The sequence below is a fragment of the Rhipicephalus microplus genome, chromosome 3, assembly GCF_043290135.1.
Source record: "Rhipicephalus microplus isolate Deutch F79 chromosome 3, USDA_Rmic, whole genome shotgun sequence".
Lineage (NCBI taxonomy): Eukaryota > Metazoa > Arthropoda > Arachnida > Ixodida > Ixodidae > Rhipicephalus > Rhipicephalus microplus.
The window spans coordinates 115,742,090-115,763,424 of record NC_134702.1 but is presented as its reverse complement, the minus strand read 5'-3'; the positions used below and the strand labels follow the sequence as shown (position 1 = coordinate 115,763,424).

Genomic DNA, 21,335 nt, shown 5'->3' with positions numbered 1-21,335 from the left:
GGGAAATGTCTTGTTCACATTCTGTCGTATTGCTTTCCGCTTTCCAGAGTTACGAACAAGATGATGACGAAAAAACTACTGACTATGTTCATACAGAATTAGTAGGGATACCTCCGACATTACTTTACGTTTCCGAGGTAATTCTGTCGCATTAGACAGCGAACTTTGTGTGTCCTTTTTGTAGGACACTAGGGCCGGAAAAGTCAATGTACTTATGACATCTATATTATCGAGATTAATATTGTGACAGCCCATTTTATGAATACTAACCAAGCCAATGTATCACTTTAGCATGATTTTGACATGCCCACACACTTTCACGCCTTTTCTGCCTCCTAATGTCCAGACCTCGATTGTACATGACCACTATATCTGTAGTGTGGGCAGTGCTCAATGTAGAAGCAAACGCTACAGGTTTTCTCAGAGGAGTCGGAGACGTTTGCTATCGCAGCAAGGAAGACAACAGCATTAGCACTGTACTCAAAGATATATTCTGGCATAAAAAACACAAGCGGCATAAATACTAACGCAAAAACTGAGAACAATGCAACGAGCTTAACAAGTGTCCGTCAAAATTATTTCGAACAAAATCCACGCTCACGCTTTGGCGCTGGACGAGACAGTTGTAGTTTAGATTATGCTCTTGGACGAGAAAGACCAGGTGGGCTCCCGCTGGTTCTGCGTCAGCCTGCCGCCAAGAGCAGAATACGTGTCCCTGCGAGGTTCTTCGTGCGTCGGCGATCGAGCAGGGCTGGCGGCGACATTGCTGGCCTCTCTAACTTTGACATCCGAACTATCTCTTGTGGCCAGGTCTTCTGGTGATGTTGGTCAAGCCAACGTGGCCTGTTCTTTTTTCTTTTTTTTCATTGCGCCACGTCGCCACGCGTACAGACGTATCTTGAAGACGAGCGAACTGCTCTTATTTCATTTCGCTTGCTTGGGCGTTTTGAATGCTATGGTCGTCTTCTCAGCATGACTGGTTCTCATCCCAACACCAGCGTTATGCTTACACGCCTCTGAAGTAATACTGATAAGTATTCCGATGCGCGAAAGACAACATAGCGCTATGCTTGGAGATCCCTTTATAAAAAAAGGCTTATAGATGTCTGCTTATCTTTTAATGTAATGCTTATATTCCCGTTCCATCCCAGCTGCGTCAAATTTAACAGTCTCTGCACTCTATATTTTTGTCTCAAAGTTTCTGCCCTAAAGTTTAGTACTTGCGAAATATTTCTTGCTTTTTCGACTACACAGACAGTGGTCAGAAAATCACACTGCAACAAACCATGTGCGTTACAAAACAATGTCCTTGAATGAACTAGTCAAGCTGCATATGTCTCTAAGAATCTAAAACTTCTTCCAGCGCCTCAAACTTTGATCAGATATACAGATTGCTTCTTGCTTTTTTAGTTGATAAAAGATGATGTATTGCTGCAAATTCTAGATGAAAAGTTCAAAATTTAATGGGTAATAAAACGAATAAATAATGGTGGTTATGCTGGCTGACTGCTGTCACAGGCATCATTGTGTCTGCAGCAGCAGTCATAATGGTGTCAGTCACCGAGAGTCAATTATATCTGGTCAGTTGACAAAATTATTCAAATAATTTACATTTTGGTAAATATGTCACAGAGTCGTTTTTTTCAACTAGTTTCTGATCCTTATAGCGTGAACTTCATTTTCAAATTGTACCCTTCAACATAATTTCACTGCAAGAGACGGAAAAACAACGGGAGACATCAACGTGGTTCGGCACCATACTAAAATAAATAATGGTTGCCTATATGATCGTTTCGTCAACAGAGGTTCAGCCGTACACGATAGGAAAGGCGAATAGCATGGTGGACGAAATCCGTGAAGCTTACCTGAGGGCCCTGCAATATTCAACCTGGCTCAACACCGACTTTCGACAAGCGGCTAAAAAGAAGATCAAGGACATGGTGTCCTACGTCGGAAGTCCCGGGAAGCGCTTAGATCCTAACTTCGTCGAAGGTCTTTACAGTGAGTATTGATAAAAACGTGTGTCTTTAATGCACTATAGGAACATGAGCGTGTCTACTGAGGGAAGAGGCAGAATGGCAAGGAAGGCGGGAGGTGAGGAAAGAGTGCCCGTTACCCTGTTCATCTAGTAGGGCACAAAGTTTTCCCATCATTTTCGCTATGCTTGTCCTCTCTCATCCTTGTTTAAGCAGCAGTCCTACATTTATGCAAGTTTTTGATAATACCAGCGGCTTCGATGCAATCATGTTGCCTAGCAAGAACGGTTCATTTGCCACATTCAAATAAAGCCGGTGAACAAACTGAAGTCATTGTAACTATGTGCCAATTTATGATTTTTTCAGCCATTGCCAAGCTTGCTTTTTCTTTGCTCTACGCTAATCAAGAGAGGAAGAGCTGTACTGAAGTTACGGTAGTTCATTTAACATATTGAATAGTATTGATCAAATTTTTATTTCGTTGAGTAAAAACTACTTGTGTTTGTCCTTTTTAACTGCGAAGGTGCTCCTTGCATGTATCTGTTTTCCACTTTATTTGATTTATCAGTGAAATGCAATTCATCGTAGAGTAGCCTTACCTGAAACCGGGTTTTGTTCCTTGTTGAATGAAGTTACGTGTTACTGTTACACTGTTTCAAAATACCTTTGTAAATATTTTGAATATCACCACAAGCTAACGTGTGGGCCTGTAACTCATTAATTAATTTGTTTTCTTCCTTGTGTATTAGCATAACCTTGGCACATCTACTCAATCGAACTCTTCTTGTTGTGAGGCACTAATTTTTCGTAATAAATTCTGGACCGTCTGTAATCACATCTGCTGCGACTACATCATTATCATCGGATTTGCCACTTGGCGTATGTCGTATCAACAATTCATCTTTTTTCGACTTACTTATGGATTTAAACTTGCTCGTCAATAATTCATTACTAAAACAAATAGTTATCTTAGAACTGTATTGCTTAGTGCAGAATTTGTTTCCAATATAGCTGTCCTTTGAAAGATTGGTATTTATTTATTTGCTTTTTCAGTATGCACTGTTTCTTATTGAACGGAGCTGCCTTTTTTTACTGCTGGCTCAAACAATTTGACAATGTCATTTTTTATGTAACTTACTGCTTCTGTATTTTGCTCCTTTGCAGCCCATTAGACCGGAAAGCCCTGTTTTAGATGTGGAGTTGATCTCCATATTGCATCTGCTTCTTTGAAAATATTTCGTGAATTAATAGAGTTTGTCGACTGTCACTCTTGGGATTTTGCCACCATCTTCCATTGCTGCCTTGGTATGAGAGTCACGCGTGCGATTTCAGTAGCGACGGTCGCATTTTCGTGGAAACGAAATGCTCGAGTCCCCGCACACTATGCTATCTCAGTGCACGTTAAAGAACACCTGATGGTCAACATTTTTGGAGCCCTTCACAACGGCTTCTCGCTTACTAATCGCGTGCTTTCGAGACGCAAAACTTCCCATAAGAATAATAATAATGCTTCTTCACTGAATAATATAGTCATTGGTTTCATCATTCTTTCGACGTCAGTACTGTCTCTTGTCATACAATTGTGTTTTTGTTCTTTATAACCCTGAAATCGAACAATATTCTTGCTAAGTCAAGGCATGACTGGCTTTTTTGTGATGTAAGGGTACAAACAGCTGCTAAGATGAGGGTAAGGAAGAGTGCGTTCTATCTTGCTGTGATTGACCTTGGCAGAACAGCGAGCATTCAGAGCAGTGGCTTGCTTATTTCTCTTCTGCTTCCACCCGGCTCTTTCTGCACTTCCATCGGTGCATGTGCCTTTTAGTAAAATGCGCTGATATTTTTTGGATTTCATTCCTTCTCAATGCAAGGCGTGCACATCATTTTCTGGTAGTCAACAGGTTAGGCATTCATTATTGAAGACGAAGTCAATATGGTGAATCATGGGCATGTAAAGAATTTTTCTTTATGTAACCGAACGTGCAGGTCTTCTTGATCTCTCGGTCACTTCATTAACCTGATAAACACCGAAATTCGCATTTGATGACATAAGTGTATGGCGACAGCAACTGACTGGTGATAACAAGAAAATCATGTCAAGCATGTCTTTAGTGTTGGGACGCACACTTATTGCTCGTGGGGCTCAAGCAATTTCTTTACTAAATAGATGGCTTCCAATTGCTTCATGCATACCAAATTGCATTCAAATTGCATTTGTTTTATAAAGTTGGTGCCTACCGCAGTGAGCTGGCATATCTTGTAAAAACAAAACTCATAGGACGAAAATAGTGTCATGCATGCCAGGTACGTACTGTAACATCAACTGTTGGTGACGCCGTAGCAGCTGTTTTATTGATAAGAACGTGTTGAGAGACTGGTTCGTTCATTTTAGGAGGCATATCAATGCGAAGTATTTCAATGGAATATCGCAAAGAAAACACGAGCGTCAAAAACGCCAAATACTGGTTCATTGTCTGGAGAGCGTCGTTGATCTTTTGGTCCTCCGAACAAAATTGCGCAGATGAGCACAAACAGAGAAAATCCTAACACACATTATCGTTTCTGCATCGTAAGGTCATAACTGGCAGCACTTACCCAGATACCACCCTCCATCTTATTGGCAAAAGCTTCTGAGGCTTCTCGAGGACTCTCGTTGTTACAACGCCCCTTAATCTTAACATGATAAACTAATGCTTCCCATTCACAGGAAGCACAGTGAGCGGCTAAATGGACAATTCATTTTGTTCTGACCTTGATGAATACTCAAATATATGAGAGATATATGACGTGTGTAAGTTACTGATCCCAGAAAAATTAGGCTTCCGATGTATGTACGTCACGTTAAACACTACTCATTGATGGCGATTTGGCAAACTCTTTAGTTACTTCACCTTCACTAAAAATGTCAAGCCATAATAAAAATAAATTCATAGCGTTATTGACCACTCATAACATGAGTCATGAGATCGAGTACATGGCATGGCCAAGTGCGTGTTGGTATTTGACAGATTTGTATAATTTTAGTGGGAAGTGACTATGTCTAAATTCGCGCGGGTTCGTTAGAGATGTGCTGGTCCTGCCTCTCCAGAATAATGTATTCGGGGCTACCCCAACTGGCTTAACCTGACCCTACTTAGTTATGAAACTAGCTAGGCAATCTCAAGGTGCTTAAATGTTCAAGAGAAGCTTCCGCCGGCATATTCCAGGACAGCTTAGCGTGCACACACGCCTTCATCCAACTGTTTCGGTAGTCTTATTTTTCGTAAATGTGAAGAGATTTTTCATAACTAAACACAGCCCCCTTGCTAAGCATTCTAAATTTGATCAATAATAAATTGTTGAAATACGGATTTGCTTAATCCACACTAGCACCGTAATGAAAAGTTTTCTCGTTGTAGCGACACCACTTCATCTTGTTCGGAATTAGCACAAGGCAACAGTTTCTGCGCTATCTCACTCAATCAAGGTTAACTGTTACAGATAAGTATTGATTGCTACACTGATTGGCTGGTCCGAGCTTAATCAAGCCGGGAGAAACTCGTTCAACTAAACTTTTGTAAGCTAAAGGTGGTTGTTGTTAATAAAATTGAGTAGCATTGATTACCTTTTATTGGTATCACTTATTACTAATTGGTTTGACGAAGCCTAATAAATCTAGGGTAAGAATAGTTTTTCTTCTCTAATGTTACCTAAGTTCAAACTGCGCCACGTAGGTATCTGCAAGCTAAGCTGAGTTTATCTTACCTACCCTTAGCCTGAAGAAAAGCTTAGCGGGTCCTCTGCAGGTGACGCTCCGCATAACATTTACCTAATGAAGCTACTACGGAAATAGTATATAATTCATGCAATAATTGTACAACAACATGCTCATTGCAAGCGACGAAATATACAGGCACATAACTTTCATTTGAGTTGACAACTAACCGGACATGTCTTGGTGCCGTCAGTCCGACACAAGCAATGGAGTTTTCCTTGTGCCTCCCATTTGTTTGTTTGCACGCTATTACAAGACAAGCAAAATAATCGTTGGTTTTTTGCTTTTAAACTTGAACAAAGTGGCGCACAGCAGCGTCTCATGCCAGTCACAGAATGTATGTAATAATTATTGACACGCTTGTAGCACTGTCCCTGTTCAAGGCACTGTACGCTGCCTCACACTTTATAAGCATTAGTCTTCCCATAAAACATGGTTACGCGTACATCAAGACATTCTATACAATCATGGCGTCCTCTGCACTTTCAGAATTTTCACCTTACGGGAGTTGCATTTAGCATGCGATTTAAAAGTACGTCATGACTTACACTGCCTTTTTTGTAAACACCAATGCGTTGCTATTTTCGGTTGAAGTTGTTCTCAGAAATAATAAATCAATCAATAAATTATTGTTGTTTACAACACGAATATAATAAATATGCGCAATATGTATATTCATAATATAGGCTACTTCGGGCACCATTATAATCATACGTAACAGAAACTCCTATAGTTTTACTAAGTGTAAACAGAAATAAAAATAAAAGGGTGTCTTATAGTCCTGAATAGGAACACAATGAATACTTCGATACGCGTGCTCACAGCTTCTTGTCAAGTTGGTAATTTTGACTTCTCTCGAAATGCAGTCACACCGTGAGCCGTCTGACAACACTTTCTTTGGTCCGGTCTCATGCTAAGATTGAAAAAAATACGGTTACTTTTTGCGAATAGAACATTTTGTCATTTGTGAACCTGCATGATATCCTTGTTCAACATCTGAAACTTTTTCGTTGATCTTCTTACTCAGAACCCTATCCGGATGTGCCACTGGACCTAGAAGCATTGTTCCCTACGTGGATAAAGGCTCTGGGTTTGTCCGCTCAGTACATGTGGATGGACACGACGACCCCGTTGTACGACGAAACTCGTCCCATCCCTTATTACACGGGTGTCAGCAATGACGTAACTGTACCGACAGCATCCATGCTTCCTCCGTTCATGCATACAAACGGGATTGACGCACTGCACTATGGTGGCCTTGGAACGGTGCGCACGCAGTCTTTTATCACGTATACTCTTCGCTCTGTTTATTTACACCTCACCGTTGCATCAAAATCAATTCAGCAGGACAACAATATTGGCACAAAACTATTGCACGCGCTAGAGAACAACAATATATTTACCAGAAACACCACTGAAGACGCGAGTTAAGAGAGAAAATGTCTGCATTTTTTTTGCTTTGCACCTCAGTAATTTAGCAACCAGCTTCGCAGGTTTCTGCACACCTGCATTTGAAGTGTCAGCGGCGTTCTTCACTACGACGGCGCTATTAGGATTCAACTTGGTAAATATTTTTTACTGGCTAAAGAAACAAGGAGTGTATATTGTACTGCAAAGCAATGTTACCATGGCATCAATTATCGCAGTGATGTGCCATTCTCATACACTTCGGAAATCAATGAACTGAATAACGTCTTATTGAATACTCTGCCAAGGGGTGATACAACCGACTCCGCCCACTCAGGGACAGTTGGACTTGTGAAGCATTATGAAATCGTGTTCTGATATTCATGCTGCGCCCCTTTTCAAACTTTCTGAGTTGATATAAAAATTTATGGCAACTTATGCAGCCAACGAATAAACGAAGGCATTCATCGCAGCTCCAATGGCTCGCCTGTGCGGTGTTTAAAAGGGGAGGGTCCATAGCGATCGACAAGCACTATCTATCTATCTATCTATCTATCTATCTATCTATCTATCTATCTATCTATCTATCTATCTATCTATCTATCTATCTATCTATCTATCTATCTATCTATCTATCTATCTATCTATCTATCTATCTATCTATCTTTCTTTCTATCTATCTATCTATCTATCTATCTATCTATCTATCTATGATGTGGCTGAATACGTCTTTCCACTTTTGTGGTAGAGGGGAGGAGTGTGGCCTTAACAATTAACAGCTCAACAAAGTGCGTTATGTGCCATTATCATTAAAAAACCCCGCCAAAACCTTCTAAAAAAAGGTAGTATACCTTGACAGCATGGGACTCTGCAGTGTACTGTGACCCATACTAACAAACATCCTTCACCAACGACCGCTTTTTCAGAATATAGATGGCTGCGCTAATTTTGTACTGTGATTCAATTATTCTCCTTTACGCAACTATGATTATTAAACAGATTGGATTGGAGAGCACTGAATTCGGTGTGTCTGTAAGATGAAATGATATATGCGGTGAAATCCCGCTTGTATGAATGTCAGTTGGGCAAACCATTTATTAGCGCTAACTTTGTTTTCTACCTTTGAAGCCAGCACTGTAACTAGATAGACTGCAGAGTTTAAACTATATAACAAATTAGAGCGCACGTATGATTTCAATTCTACGGACATATCTTGTGACGCCATCGAAGGCCTCGCACGTCGTATTCCTTACAAGTGCAACGGCACTAGTGGGGAATACGACTGAAATTGTCGTTCAAAATTACCAACATTGCACCCAGCTTGTTTAAATTTTCAAAACAACACATCAGGTTTTCTTCAGCTTACCATTGTGTTTGCAATGAGTTCCACGTGCCCCACCAGCGAACTTCCTGGATGTCAGGCTCCTACCTCTATGAAATGGAATGCGTTGGTTGTCTCCCTTTCCGCCATTATTGAGACATGCGCCAATCCATCTTGAGAAGAGATGGCAGCGAGTGTCCCCTTCCAAAAACATAAGCGTGAGGTCGAAGTAACTCTTCCCGAGGAAGCACCACTCATTTCAGCTAAAGAAGCACTTGTGTATTTAGACAAATTCAAGCGCTTCACTGTGCAGGAGAGGGTTGTGCCAGAAAAATATATATGTGAGCACTGAAGCCCAGCTATTGAACTGATGACCACTGCAACCCTAAGTGAACAAGGGGGGCACAAGGGTACTGATTCCTTCAAAAACATCAGCAATAGCCGAAATTGTCGTTCAAAATAACCAGCATTGCTCCCAGCTTGTCTAAATTTTCAAGTTTCTTCAACTCATGGCAAGCAGCAATCTATATATATATATATATATATATATATATTGTTATAGCGTTTATTAGCCGGCACACAGCGAGTATACACAATGGCGACAGTAACGGCCAAGCACGGACTCTCCGCGCGAGCGGCGTTCTTTTTGGGTATATCCACTAGAAAGCACTTGAGGGTTTGACCCATTTCAGTGTTCGGCGGCTTCTGTAGAATTACCCCGGGGTCGAAGAGGGAGCCGCCTGGCGACCTAACAGCTTGTCACTACGAGCGGGTCATAGTAAGCCTTCAGGCGCTCCACGTTGACTATGTCGCGCCCGCGACGGCGCATGTCTGAAGATGGTTCAATTGGCTCGATAAGATAGTTGACTGGAGACGTGCGCTCGATCACACGGTAGGGACCTTCATATTTCGGGAGTAGTTTGGAAGAAAGGCCAGCTACAGAGGTTGGGATTGAGAGCCATACACGGGAACCGGGAAGGAACGTGGGCTCAGAAGTGGCGGAGCCATCACGACTACTCTTCTGCCGCTCTTGCTCATGCGTCGTGAAAGTCTTGGAAAGCTCGCAACACTCTTCAGCAAGCTTGGCCGTCTCGGAAATAGGTGTACACTCAGATGGATACGGCGTGTACGGGAGTATCGTTTCGATGGTGTGTGACGGGTGTCTTCCGTACAGCAAGAAGAAAGGTGAAAAACCGGTCGTGCTCTGATGGGCGGTGTTGTAGGCGTAGGTGACGAAGGGCAGTATAGTATCCCAATTCGCGTGGTTGGCGGCGACGTACATCGACAGCATGTCGCCGAGGGTGCGGTTAAAGCGTTTGGTCAGACCATTCATCTGCGGATGGTAAGCAGTAGTTTTGCGGTGGACAGAATGGCACTTAGTGAAAATGGCGTCGACGACTTCTGACAAGAACACCCGGCCTCGATCGCTGAGAAGCTCCTGGGGTGGACCGTGGCACAGTATGAATCAATGCAGTAGGAAGGACGCAACATCACGCGCAGTAGCCGCAGGGAGAGCGGCGGTTTCGGCACATTGCGTTAAATGATCTACGGCAACGACGGCCCAGCGGTTGCCAGTGGACGTCAGAGGGAGTGGTCCATACAAATCGATACCTATGCGCCCAAACCGACGGTCAGGGCAAGGTAACGGATGCAGACCGGCTGGTGACATGTGTGCGGATGGTTTGCGGCGTTGGCAAGCGAGACAGGAGCGAACGAACTGCTGGACATAGCGGTACATCCAGCGCCAGAAGAAGCGTTATCTAATGCGATGGTAGGTTTTGAATACCCCAGAGAGCGCGCATTGCGGATCAGAATGGAAGGATTCACATATCTCCGACCGCAGACTGCGGGGTATCACGAGTAGCCACTGCCGGCCATCGGCGTGGTAATTGCGTCGGTGTAGGAGGCCGTCACGAATGGTGAAATGGTGAGCTTGATGAAGCAAAGCACGCGTGAATGGCGTTTCGGACGGATCAGAGAGCAAGTCGATCAGTTGGGTGATCCAATTACACTTTCGCTGTTCGGTAGCGATGATGTCAACATCAGTGGCAGAAACAGCAACCGAGGATACTGAGCAGAGCACGTCAGCTTCAGGCAGAGGGGAGCGCGAGAGGGCGTCGGCGTCAGCATGCTGGCGTCCGTTGCAGTAGAGCACGCGGATGCTGTAGTCATGTAAGCGAAGAGACCAACGGGCCAGGCGGCCAGAGGGATTTTCAATGATGACAGCCAGCATAGTGCAAGATGGTCGGTGACGACATCCAATGGGCGACTATACAAATAAGGTCGAAACATTGTAAGGGCCCAGACGATCGCCAGGCACTCTTTTTCCGTGACGGTGTAGTTTGTCTCGGCTCTCGTGAGCGCACGGCTTGCATATGCCACGACAGAATCAGGAAACCCGGGTTTGCGCTGCGCCAGGACAGCGCCGAGGCCTACACCACTGGGGTCCGTGTGCACCTCCGTTGGGGCCGTAGGGTCGTAGTGGCGGAGAATGGGAGGAGACGTCAACAAATGGCGGAGCTTCAAGAACGCGCCGTCGCACTCTGACGACCATGAATTCAGGGGCCCGTTACTTCCTAGGAGCTTCGTCAGCGGTGATATAGTCGTGGCAAAGTTTCGTATGAAGCGTTCTCAGTATGAGCACAGGTCCACGAAACTACGCAGTTCTTTGACGGACGCAGGTTTTGGGAATTCGTTCACGGCCCAAAGCTTGGCTGGGTCAGGAAGAATGCCATCCTTGGACACGACGTACTCTAGGATGGTGAGGTGGCGTGCTGCAAAGCAGCACTTCTTCAGATTTAGTTGCAAGCCGGCATTGCTCACACGTGCGAAAACTTCTTTTAAACGTTGAAGATGCGTGGCGAAATCTGGAGCGAAGACAACAACGTCATTGAGGTAACACAAGCACGTGTACCACTTCAAGTTGCGCAGAACGGTGTCCATCATGCGCTCAAATGTCGTAGGTGCATTACACACACCAAACGGCATGACGTTGAATTCGTACAAGCCGTCGGGTGTGATGAAGGCAGTCTTCGGTCGAGCGTCATCAGCCAGGGGTACTTGCCAGTACCCCGAGCGCGGTCGAGAGAAGAAAAAAATCGGGCTCCGTGAAGGCTATCGATTGCTTCATCGATGCGCGGCATTGGGTAGACATCCTTGCGAGTGATCTTATTGAGCCGTCTGTAGTCTACACAAAACCGCACAGAACCATCTTTCTTCGCAACAAGGACAATGGGAGACGCCCCTGGACTGTCCGACGGCCGAATGACGTCGCGTCGAAGCTTATCGTCAACCTGCTCGTTATTTTCCCGGCGTTCAGCAAGCGACACGCAGTATGGACGTTGCCGTAATGGTGGATGGCCACCAGTGTCGATACGATGCGCCCGATCGAGAGAACGGACGCCCGATCGGACGCCCGGACGCCCGATCGAGAGAACTATGGATACGCACGCCCGATCGAGAGAACTTCGCCCGACATCGAAAGAAGAACCGTATTCTTGCAACAGGTCTAGAAGCTGTGAACGCTGTACTGACGTAAGGTTGTTATCAATGTATGGGCCCAATACATCAGGAGATGATTGGTCAGAAGTAGAAACAGCACTGATTGTACGCGAATCGGGACAACACGAGTCTTCGGGTACGTCCAGGACTTGTGCGTCGTCGACTGGTTCCACTCTTCCGAGACATTCCCCTCGAACCAAGGTAACACTGTACGGGGATGGGTTGGTCAAGAAAATAGCGGCGTTGCCCTGATGATTTGCACGGTCGCGAAAGGTACTAGCAACCCTTTCTTTCTGGAAGCATGGTCGGATGGCGAAACGAGCGCAATTGTGTCGGAGAGACCAGTGCAGTATACCGATACACCCATCGTCGAGCTTGGAGGCACTATGGTATCGTCTTTCACGAAAATCTTGCTCAATGTCGAGGGACCGTCTTCTGGCGTCAAATGCGAGAAGGGCGAGAGTTCAATTTTGGCAGCGGCACAATGAATGACGGCGTCGTTGCGGGAGAGAAAATCCCATCCCAGGATGACGTCATGAGAGCATGCAGGAATGATGATGAATTGGGCGACATACAGAACGTCCTAAACGACAACGCGAGCTGTGCAGCCTGGTGTAGGATGAATACGATGTGAGCTAGCTTTACGAAGAAACAACCCAGAAATCGGCGTCGTCACTTTTCGAAGCAAGCGCCAAAGGTTTTCGTTCTTAACTGATACCGCAGCTCCAGTGTCAAAAAGAGAAGATGCATGAACACCGTCCACAAGCACATCAATGACATTAAGTGGGTTGCTCTGAGGGCTTTAACAATGCGATAGCGTCGCATTCCTTGCCTCTGTGACTGCGACGACTAGTTTTCCCGCTCATGAGCAGCTGCACTTGGCCGCATGGGGGACAGGGAACGACGTCGTGGAGACGGCGATTTTCGAGATGGACCTGGGCGAGACCGAGGTGGCGTAGACGGCGGTTCTTCGCGATAAGGGCGGCTGAGTTGGCCAGCAACAGGTGAAGAAATTGGAGCCGGCTGTACGCGATGGCAATAACGGGCCACGTGACCGGCGTATACGCACGCAAAGCAGATAGACCGGTTGTCGGGTGTGTGCCATCTGTTCACCGGGGTAGGTCTCACCCATGTCACAAGGACCAATGGACGGAACGGTGGCTGCATGGTGGACTGATGCTGAGGCTGAGTTGTTACGTCGACATACGTAGTGGGCATACCAGCTGCAAAGGACGGAGGTCGAGCGGCAGATTCGGCGTAGGTCAGAGGAGCGGGTGCTGGAACGACTTGGGGCAGCCTGGCGACCACTTGCGCGTAGCTGAGGGGCGCAGGAGCTGAAGGCTGTGGGGGGTGGTACGCAGGCATTACCTCCGCTATTTCCTGTTCAATCGCTCGACGGATGGGAGGGAGAAGCGTAGTAGCCGATTGTCTAACAGCCGGTTGGCGGGCAAAGGGCAGGAGTGAGAACTTACGCGCGATTTCCTCACGGATGAAGGACTTCAGGTCTGCCATCAACGCCACTTGGTCGCAACTGGCCTCTAAGCCAGCAAGCGTTGCAGCTCGTTGTGAAGAGCGTCGGGTCATCAAACGCGGCCGGCGGAGCTCCTCGTAGCTCTGGCACAGTGTGATGACCTCAGCCACTGTGCCGGGGTTTTTGGCGAGCAGCATCGTGAAGGCATCATCGTCAATGCCTTTCATGATGTTCGGAATCTTGTCAGACTCGGACATGGTGTGATTAGATTTGTTGCATAGGCCCAGGACTTCTTCAATATAGCTGGTGAATGACTCACCAGCCTCCTGAGCACGTTCACGTAAGCACTGCTCGGCTTGCAGCTTGCGAACAGCAGGGCGGCCAAAGACGTTGATGATTGCGGTCTTCAAATAGGATCAGGTGGCAAAATCGGACGCGTGGTTGTTGTACCACAAACTGGGAACACCCGTAAGGTAGAATACCAAGTTGGTCAGCTTGCCGTCCTCTTCCCATTTGTTGGGCACGCTCACGCGCTCGTAAATGGCGAGCCAGTCCTCCACGTCAGTGCCACCAGCGCCAGTGAAGATAAGTGGATCGCGGATCGTGGGGACACCGGGACAAGGGGGTGGCATGGGAGGAGTCGTTTACTGAGAGGCATTGTGGGACATGGTAGATTGCAGGGTACGTGAGCGTAGTTCCAAAAGCATCAAAGGGGATCGTAGCACTCACCACCAACTTGTTATGGTGTTTATTAGCTGGCACACAGCGAGTATACACAATGGCGACCGTAACGGCCAAGCACGGACTCTCTGCGCGAGCAGCGTTCTTTTTGGGTAGAACCACTGAAAAGCACTTGAGAGTTTGACCCATTTCAGTGTTCGGTGGCTTCTCTACAATATATATATATATATATATATATGGTAGTGGGGAAGAGGGAGAGATACAGCATCTATTCGGAGCACCTAGAAGACGACTACGACGAAGAGCTGAGCTCGTGACAGTGACTGACGCCCCTTGAACCAGACAATTAGTTTTAGTCAATTAACCCACTTATAATTTGGTGGAAGTGCTGGGGTAGTCTTCGAAGCTGGAACTACAATGTCGCACCTTACCTATAGTGCCAGCAATGCCGGAAGAACCCTCCACCCAAGGTACCTCGCAAGTTCCCGCCTCTACATGTCCCGGCTTGTGGCCACTGCGTCACCCACCAATCTTCAGCGGCACTGACGGCAAGGACGTTGAGGAGTGGCTAACTGCTTCCCAGAAAGTGAGCACAGCGAACAAGTGGGACCTTGCTGCTAAGCTGACCTATGTAAGCTTTTACTTGCGCGGCGTCGGTAGTCTCTGGTTGCGCAATCACGAAGCAGACATTGCCAGCTGGGATTCATTCAAGACCTCCTTTTCGCAAGTCTTTGACCGCCCTGCTATGCGAAAACTCTGCACAGAACAACGACTTCATGAGCGCGCTCAACATTCAGGAGAGACCTTTACTAACTACATTGAAGACGTTGCTGAGTTGTGCAAGCGGGTAAACCCAGCGATGCTCAAAGCTTACAATATCAAACGAATCCTCAATAGCATATGCAATGACGCCTTTCAAGTGTTGTTAGCCAAGAACCCACAAACCATAGCCAATCTCGTCAACTTGTGCCAGAGTTTTCACGAATTGCGCAAGCAACACGCCCAAACACGGCGCTCTCTGGAACAACGTGACACGATCGCGGCCTTGCCTCTCGCAGACCAGAACGACACGTTGGCTTGCATAAAGCAGTTCTTGCGTGAAGAGGTCGCTCGGCAGCTCTTTGTTTTATCGAGCATGCCCGAACCAGCACAAACGCATTCTCTGGCCCCAGATCATCTGGCCCTGGCCATAGGCACATCATACAAAATGAGGTAGCGGACGCTTTGCCTTTCGCTCGTTCACCTTCTTTGGAGGCCGCATCCTTAACATATACACACGTCGTTGCAGCCAGAGCACCTCGACAGCCCACATATGCTACCTCACCGGTCCCTGTTCGGTCATCACCAGTTCCGTTCAGTCGGCTAAATTGCGGCGTTTCTGAATCCGTGGCGCACCGCAGACAACCACCCGATTTGATATTCTTGCGGTTACGCAGGACATGTGGCTCGCTTGTGCCATCGCCACCCTCTCGTTCACAGCGACACCATGCAAATATTGTCACACGACTCTCGGCGCTTCAACAACAAGGCATGTCAACAAGGATCCTCTTTCCCCGACCCCCCACCCCTCAGTCAGTCACCGATCTCCATCTCCCCGACGTCGCTCCTGGTCACCTATGCGCCGTCAACCCTGCCCTTCAGAGGCGGAAAACTAGATGCCGCAGTTCCCGAAGCACGAACTGCATCGTTGTCGAAAGAATCAAGTCCTTGCATTTCTCCAACAAACCTCATCGACGTTTCTGTGAATGGTTACCGTACCCTTGCGCTTGTGGACACTGGTGCTGCTGTTCCAGTAATTGATTTAACACTTTGCCGCCTGCTTCGGAAGGTTACCACGACGCCAAAGGGATTGTCCCTCCGTACTGCCAGTACTCACCATATTCGACCATCAGCTGCCTGTACCGTCCGCGTTCTCATCCAAGATAGTTTGTATACCGTTGAATTTCTCGGGCTACAGGCATGTTCTCATGATGTGATCCTCGGCTAGGATTTTCTGTCTCGTAATCATGCGGTAATCGACTTTGCTCGTGTTGAAGTGGCCTTCTCTGCGTTGTGTGCCTCGTCTCCGGAAGTTCCGTTGAACAAGCTGTTTGTCGCCGGCGACATCGACATACCACCTACTAGCGCAGCCTTTGTTCCCGTGTCTTGTGCCGATGTGCCTAGGCCTGCAGTGCTGTTTACTCCTTCCCAAACATTCCAAAGTCGCAAGAACATCGCGTTGCCCTTCGCACTTCTATATATTACGAGAAATGCTACCAATTTGTCACAAATCCCTTGCCGTCTCCCACAACCTTGCATCGCACAGAATGAATGTATTGGAACATTTCAAGACTTCGACGTTTCCTTCATCTTCGGCCTTGACGGTGAAAGTGATTTGCAGCTTAATGCACTGACGTCGTCTGCCTGTTCACCTGTTCACGAAAACATTAATTTTTGGCCCCTAAATTGATAGGGAACTTGAAGAACCACACCGCGAGAAGCTTCTAGAACTTCTTCACCAGTTTCTCGGCTCGTCGAATTGTCAGCAGACGTATTTAGGTCGAACGCACACCGTTGTCCATCACATTAACACATGCTTCGAAGCGCCTCGGCGACAGCGTCCCTACCGTGTATCTCCTGTTGAGCGTCGTGTGATCACCGATAAAGTGGCCGACATGCTTCAACGTGGCGTCAGTCGACCGTCCAGCAGCCCCTGGTTTTCACCTGTGGTACTTGTGAGGAAAAAAGGCGGCTCGATTTGTTTTTGCGTCGATTACCGCCGTTTAAACAACGTCATGCCTAAAGACTTATACCATTTGCCTGGCATCTATGATGCCCTGTCCTGCTTGCATGGCGCTGAATTCTTCTCATCACTGGACATATGGTCCGGTTATCGGCAGGTACCCATGCCACCATCAGATTGACCAAAAACTGCTTTTGTGACGCCCCATGGGCTATACGAATTTAATGTAATGCCCTTGGGTCTTTGGAATGCGCCAGCCACATTCGAAAGGATGATGGATAGCGTCTTGCGTGGGATAAAATGGAAGAGATGCCTATGTTACTTGAATGATGTCGTTGTTTTTTCTCCTGATTTTGACAGCCACCTCTATCGTCTCAGCGAAGTCTTGAGCTGCCTCGCGAGCGCTGGCCTTCAACTAAACACAAAGAAGTGCCACTTTGGAGCTCAAAAGCTCGCAATACTTGGCCACGTTGTCTCAAAAGATGGCGTCCTCCCAGACCCAGAGAAGCTTCGTGCTGTCGCTGAGTTCCCGAAGCCTACGACCCTGAAAGTGCTTCGCTGCTTCATCGAATTGTGCTCATATTTTCTTGGAGTATGTAGTTGCGTATGCAAGTCGTACCCTAACCAAGGCAGAGCACAAATACTCGGTTTCCGAAAAAAAATGTTTGGTCATTGTTTGGGCATTACAAAACTTATGTCCTTACTTATACGGACGCACCATTGATGTAGTTACAGATCATCATTCACTCTGCTGGCTCGCTTCATTCAACGATCCGTCGAGCCGGCTTGGACGTTGGGCACGACGTTAACAAGAATTCGACATTCACTTCATTCACCGCTCAAGCCGCAAGCATATCGACGCAGATGCTCTTTCTCGTTCACCCCATCCTTCAGCCATTGCACCTGTTTCCTTTGCCGAAGCTACCATCGATAGCATCGATACCGCTGACATGCCTTCGGAACAACGCAAGGACCCTTGAATAGCCTCGCTCATCGACGTTCTCTCCTCATCTTCGGCGACACCACGTCAGCGTCTACCTCGTGGAATACGTCGGCGAATTACTCATTATGCGATACGGGATGCCATGTTGTACCATGACAACTATCAGCCGGATGGTAGGAAATGACTTTTTGTTATACCTCGCAATTTGCGCTCCAACATGTGCGCGTACTTCCACGTAGACCATTAAAATGCGCACGCCGGCGTTTTGAAAACATACGACCGGCTTCGCCAGCAATTTTTCTGGCGTGGAATGTATTCGTACGTTCGCAAGTACATACGCTCCTGCACTGAGTTTCAGCGACGGAAAGCAACTTGTCATGCCTCTGGTGAAAACAACCATTGCCGTGTCCAGCTCCGCCGTTTGATAGAGTCGGCATCGACCCCTACGGCCCACTACCTTGTACTTCCGCTGAAAATCACTGGGCTATTGTGGCCATTGAACATCTAACCCGTTACGTTGAAACTGCGACTTTGCCAGCCGCTTCTGCTAGTGAAGTCACCTTGTTCATCTTGCGTTAGTTTGTCGTTCACTATGGCGCGCCACTTGAGCTGCTTAGCGACCGTGGGAGTGCGTTTCTATCGCAAGTAGTCCAGCAGCTTCTCAGTTAGTGTGATATTATTTATCGCACCAGCACAAACTATCACCCATAGAGAAACGGTTTGACGGAGCGCTTTAACCGCATGCTCGGTAAAATGCTCCCTATGTACATATCCTCCGACCATTCCAATTGGGACTTGGTGCCCCCTTTTGTGACGTATGCGTATAATAAAGCCACGCAAGCAACTACTGGCTTTTCATCCTTTTTTTCTACTGTACGGATGAGAGCCCTCTCATACGCTTGACACGATACTTACTTACCACCCAGATGCTTAAGAATATCGCCAAGCCTCCCAACTTGTTTAGTTGGCCGAAGAGTATCGCCAATTAGCGCGTTCATTTACGTCCGTCGCACAAGGTCTCCAAAAAGAACTTGACCAAGACATGCCTGCTCCCAGCTTCCCCGGAGGCTCATTTGTATGGCTCTCAGTTCCATTCCAGTCCCTTGTCCTTTCCCGAAAGTTTGCACTCAAGTACAATGGTCAGTACCACATCGTTCAATTCACATCACCGGTCAACTACGTCGTCGAATCAGAGACACCTGCTTATGACAGACGATGAGTGGTCGTGAGACCATCCACATCAGCCGCTTAGAACCTTACTATGATCCCCTTGTGCTTGCTTCGCCGTGAGTCACCAGGATGGCTCCTCTTCACCACCGGGGCAAATGTAGTGGGAAAGAAGGAGAGAGACAGTATCTATTCGGAGCACCTAGAAGACGCCCCTACGACGAAGAGCTCAGCTCGTGACTGTGACTGACGCCCCTTCAACCAGGCAGTTGCTTTTATTCAATACACCCCCTTATATATATATATATATATATATATCTAAATATATATATATATATATAAATATATATATATATATATATATATATATATATCGCAATAACAATATTTTATTACTTTCATTTCAACAAGAAAGAAATCTGCAAAGTGGTCAAGCCTAAAGTGCCCTATGAATACGCTCATGAGAAAAGGAAATTACCGGTTGTGCTCGCCAGGACACCATGCTACAGCTTCTCGTGAAATCCCAGCACTGTAGCGTTTGGTCACAAGTGCATGTGCAAAAATAGAATTGAAAACAATTGTTGATGGCCTAACGCTGAAATTTCTCACAGTGGAGCAAAGACTGAAGCAATCTGCGCTTTAGAATTCATGCCAGAAACTCCACAGAAGTTGTATATTAGACCGATTGTGCACTACGATTTTCAATTGTAGTCGTTTTTAATTCTAGCAATTATACACGTGACAAGCTGCCATTTCCTTTGTCCAATTTTGAGATACACTTTGCTGTGTTTGGGTACTTTTCTGCTTTGAATACACGTGACATCGCAAACTTAATTCCATGGTAATCAAGCAGCAAGGCCGCAGTAGCTATTTCATATCAAAAGTACCATTGATTGGCGCTACTTGGCGGGATAAAAAATAGTGAGCTCTCCGCACATTCATAAAGTTATCTCGTGGTTCAAGTTCAATCAGCAAGTACCAATTGCGCTTTGTTTTTACGTAAGTGCTTCTTGTATCTTACCTCCAACAATTTCTTTTTTCAGATGATTGGTCACGCAATGATGCGTGCATTCGATGTGCGAGGCATACATACTCTCGAGGGCTATGTACCAGATGAAAATGACGACGTCATTCGAGAATACACGAAAAGAGCACTGTGCTTGCGGAGATCTCATAAGTCCGTCGTGAGTAGACCTACCGAAGGTTCTGTTTCATCTAACATCTTTCAATATATATATATATATATATATATATATATATATATATATATAGGTGTGTGTGTGTGTGTTAGTGAGAACAAAAAGAAAAATGCGGTGTAAAAAAGTTATGCCTGTTGTATAATAATAGCAGTCGTGTGTACATACACCCGCTAAAAATCTAATTAATTAGTGCATTTGAATATGATACTTATTTATTATTGCTTGAATATGTCAAATATTGCTTTCTATTGTACGTTACCCAACATAAACCAAGACTCAAACATTTGTGTGATGAAATCAGCCTCATTATTTTTTTTCGAATCGGTGCAAAAACACCCAAAACACGCGAAATATGATATACATATCGCTACCTAGTACCACTAATCTAATGTCGCTGTTCGAGTGCGTCCAGGAGTTCTTTAGCTAATACATGACTGAGTTCGATCGTCAGTGCATCGTGCACGGCCTCACGCTCGCAGATGAACGCGGTGGCTGCGTCTAGAGATGCACGTCTATCGAATAGCAGGATGCCCTGTACAAGGAATGAACTCAGCGGTGTATCAGCTAAACAACGGGAATTTATTTTGCTTTATTGCCTGTTTCTGTACAACCAGAATAAAGTATTCGTTATGCTGTGACATGGTTTTGTCAGTTTCCTTGCACCCCGTTTTACCAAAGCTCTGTGGCTGGGGTTGCAGAAACTTTGCAAAAACGGAAGGATATTGAAACCCAAAAAGATAAATCGAGGTCAATTTATTTCAAGCTTATTTAGCTGCTGAGCGTACACGAAAACAGAATAACAGTGATAATTTCGTATGTGCTGTGAAAAAAAAACGTCAACATTTTTTAGATTTAGTAAAAAGCCTAACAAATAAATTTCAAATATTTAAAGTTCAACAGCTTTTAACTCTTTTTACAAAATATATCACGCTGAAAATTGATTGCAACTTTATTAAAAAATTTTTAGTTGACCTTTATTGGCAACCGCCATTTTAAACTCAGTGAACTTCCCAGATGCATGACCATGAGCACCACCTTATTCAGCTAAAGTAAAGTAAGGCTCGCTTAGAAAAAAATCTTTTTGAACGCAACAAATATTTAATTTCGACTTAGCTGAGCTTGCTCGAAGCAATGACCCTGGAGTGGCTGTGTCTGAAAAGAATGGAGAGCCACTCAAAAACGAAACTCACAACAGC

At 45.9% G+C, this 21,335-nt stretch overlaps 1 protein-coding gene across 1 annotated transcript in view; it reads left to right on the top strand.

The window, feature by feature from the left end:
* The first annotated feature begins 1,784 nt into the window (after positions 1–1,784).
* Positions 1,785–21,335, top strand: part of LOC142802912 (uncharacterized) — a 91,708-nt gene continuing 72,157 nt past the window's right edge. The window contains exons 1-3 of the mRNA XM_075887995.1: positions 1,785–2,001; positions 6,755–6,993; positions 19,984–20,124. Of these exons, the coding sequence (XP_075744110.1) occupies positions 1,785–2,001; positions 6,755–6,993; positions 19,984–20,124 (597 nt within the window). The remainder of the gene's footprint in view (positions 2,002–6,754; positions 6,994–19,983; positions 20,125–21,335) is intronic.